The sequence below is a fragment of the Sinocyclocheilus rhinocerous genome, unplaced genomic scaffold (assembly GCF_001515625.1).
Source record: "Sinocyclocheilus rhinocerous isolate Xijiao unplaced genomic scaffold, SAMN03320098_v1.1 scaffold4067, whole genome shotgun sequence".
Lineage (NCBI taxonomy): Eukaryota > Metazoa > Chordata > Actinopteri > Cypriniformes > Cyprinidae > Sinocyclocheilus > Sinocyclocheilus rhinocerous.
Window position 1 is genome coordinate 39,697 of NW_015644646.1, and position 1,856 is coordinate 41,552.

General features: G+C 45.7%; 1 protein-coding gene across 1 annotated transcript; it reads right to left on the reverse strand.

Moving 5' to 3' along the window:
- Positions 1-454: 454 nt before the first annotated feature.
- LOC107758765 (paraneoplastic antigen Ma1 homolog) lies at positions 455-1,639 on the reverse strand. The gene has a single exon (XM_016576579.1). It carries the CDS (start codon positions 1,637-1,639, stop codon positions 455-457), a length of 1,185 nt encoding a protein of 394 aa, XP_016432065.1.
- Between the last annotated feature and the right edge of the window lie 217 nt (positions 1,640-1,856).

A 1,856-nucleotide genomic window follows, 5' to 3' on the forward strand; every position in this document is an offset into this window, starting at 1 on the left:
AGACACGGCTTTCACCTTCTCAGGATCAGGAGCTATCCCGACAGCAGATACAATATGTCCCACATATTTGACTTGTGGCTGACAAAACTGGCACTTGTCTATAGACACTTTGAGCCCATATTCTTCCAGCCTATCCAACACTTTCAGCAGCCTTTCCTCACGCTCTTCTAATGTACGCCCAAAGACTATGAGGTCGTCCAAATATACGATGACCTGGAGAAGATGCATATCTCCCACGGCTCTCTCCATTAGCCGCTGAAATGTGGCTGGAGCCCCCGTGATTTCCTGTGGCATGCGTTCAAACTGGTAAAAACCCAGAGGACAGATGAACGCTGTTTTTTCCTTGTCAGCCATCTCAATCTGGTTATAGCCACTTCGCAAGTCTAAGACAGAGAACCATTTACTTCCAGATAGACAGTCCACCGCATCATCTATCCTGGGAGTGGTATATTGGTCAGGAATTGTTCTGGAATTCAAAGTCCGGTAGTCTATGCACATACGGATGGTTCCATTTTTCTTCCGAGCAATAACTATTGGCGAGGCATAAGGGCTCCTGGATTCTGTTATGATACCGGCGCAGTTGTTGAACTTGCCTCTTTAATTCTTGTACTTCAGACTCTCCATGGGTATCAGCTCTTTTCTTCTCCTGCTTGTCTTTCGGATCAATCCTCATGGAAGAAACAGAAACGGTGTTTGGATCTTCCCCAAATCTGGATCTTAGCTCCTGAATTTCTGCTTGGAGTTCTCGGATTACAGAGTCTAATTTATCATCCTGCTTCAGCTGTATGGGCTTCATGGATGCATTGATTTTATGGCGAGCGGCTTCATTCTCCTCGGCTTCTTTGATTTCATTTAGCAGTGCTAAGAAAATGGGTGGCTGTTCTCTTCGCTCCCTCAGTCTAAACTGCAGAAGCATCAGATCCGACTCAACCGCCCCTCTAATCAGCTGTTCAACCCTTGTTCTGTCCATCATCTGGAGACTCAATCCTCCTCTCTGCACCACTTTCGTTAAGGATTTCTCCATCCTACGCAGGAAGTCAGACAAAGCTTCCCCGGGGAATTGACGTAAGAGACTAAAGGCAAAGTATAGATCTTTCCCTGACTTAGAGGTTCCAAATATGTTTTCTAACGCTTCAAGATATTGAGAAGCACTGGCCTCAGGACTTGAAAATCGAACAGCTTTGATAATGTCAAGGGCTGGCCCTTTCACGCTTTCCATTATTCTTCGCCGTTTTTCCTTCTCAGAACACTCACATTCCTCAGTCATTAATCTGGCCTGTTCTATCCAGTTTTCTAGACTTTCCTCTTCAGTCGGTATTGGAACAGTGCCAGAAAAGATACGTAGTCGTCGATAAGCATTCGTTTCACCTGATGGTTTCGTTGTCTTCTCCAGAAGTTCACCCACGGCACGTATAATGGACTCAGGGGAACTGGAACTCTGTGGAGAGAATAAGGCCTGTATATCAGTCATAGACTTTCCCTCATCCATTAAGAACTTCGACAATTTCTTGGAAAACTCAGAGGCTGAAACATCGACAGGTGCCACTACAACTTTGCATGACTCTTCTCCATCTGGCCGCAGCAGTTCAGCTGGAATACGGGCAGGGTCGATGACCTCACGACACTCAAAAAGCACCATTTCGAGTCTCTAACCCGCACTCTTCCCAAGACTTTTACAGTCTGAACAGTATCTTCAATACTTGCTACTTCAGTAGTTGCAGGTACTCCAATCAACAGTATTGCATGAGTCTCCTCAATCTCTGCCTCCTTACACCACTTGGAGAGTTCAGCGAGCAGAAGAGGGCTACTTCCAAAGGCCATGCTGAAACTTCAGGCAGATAATTATCAATTGACTT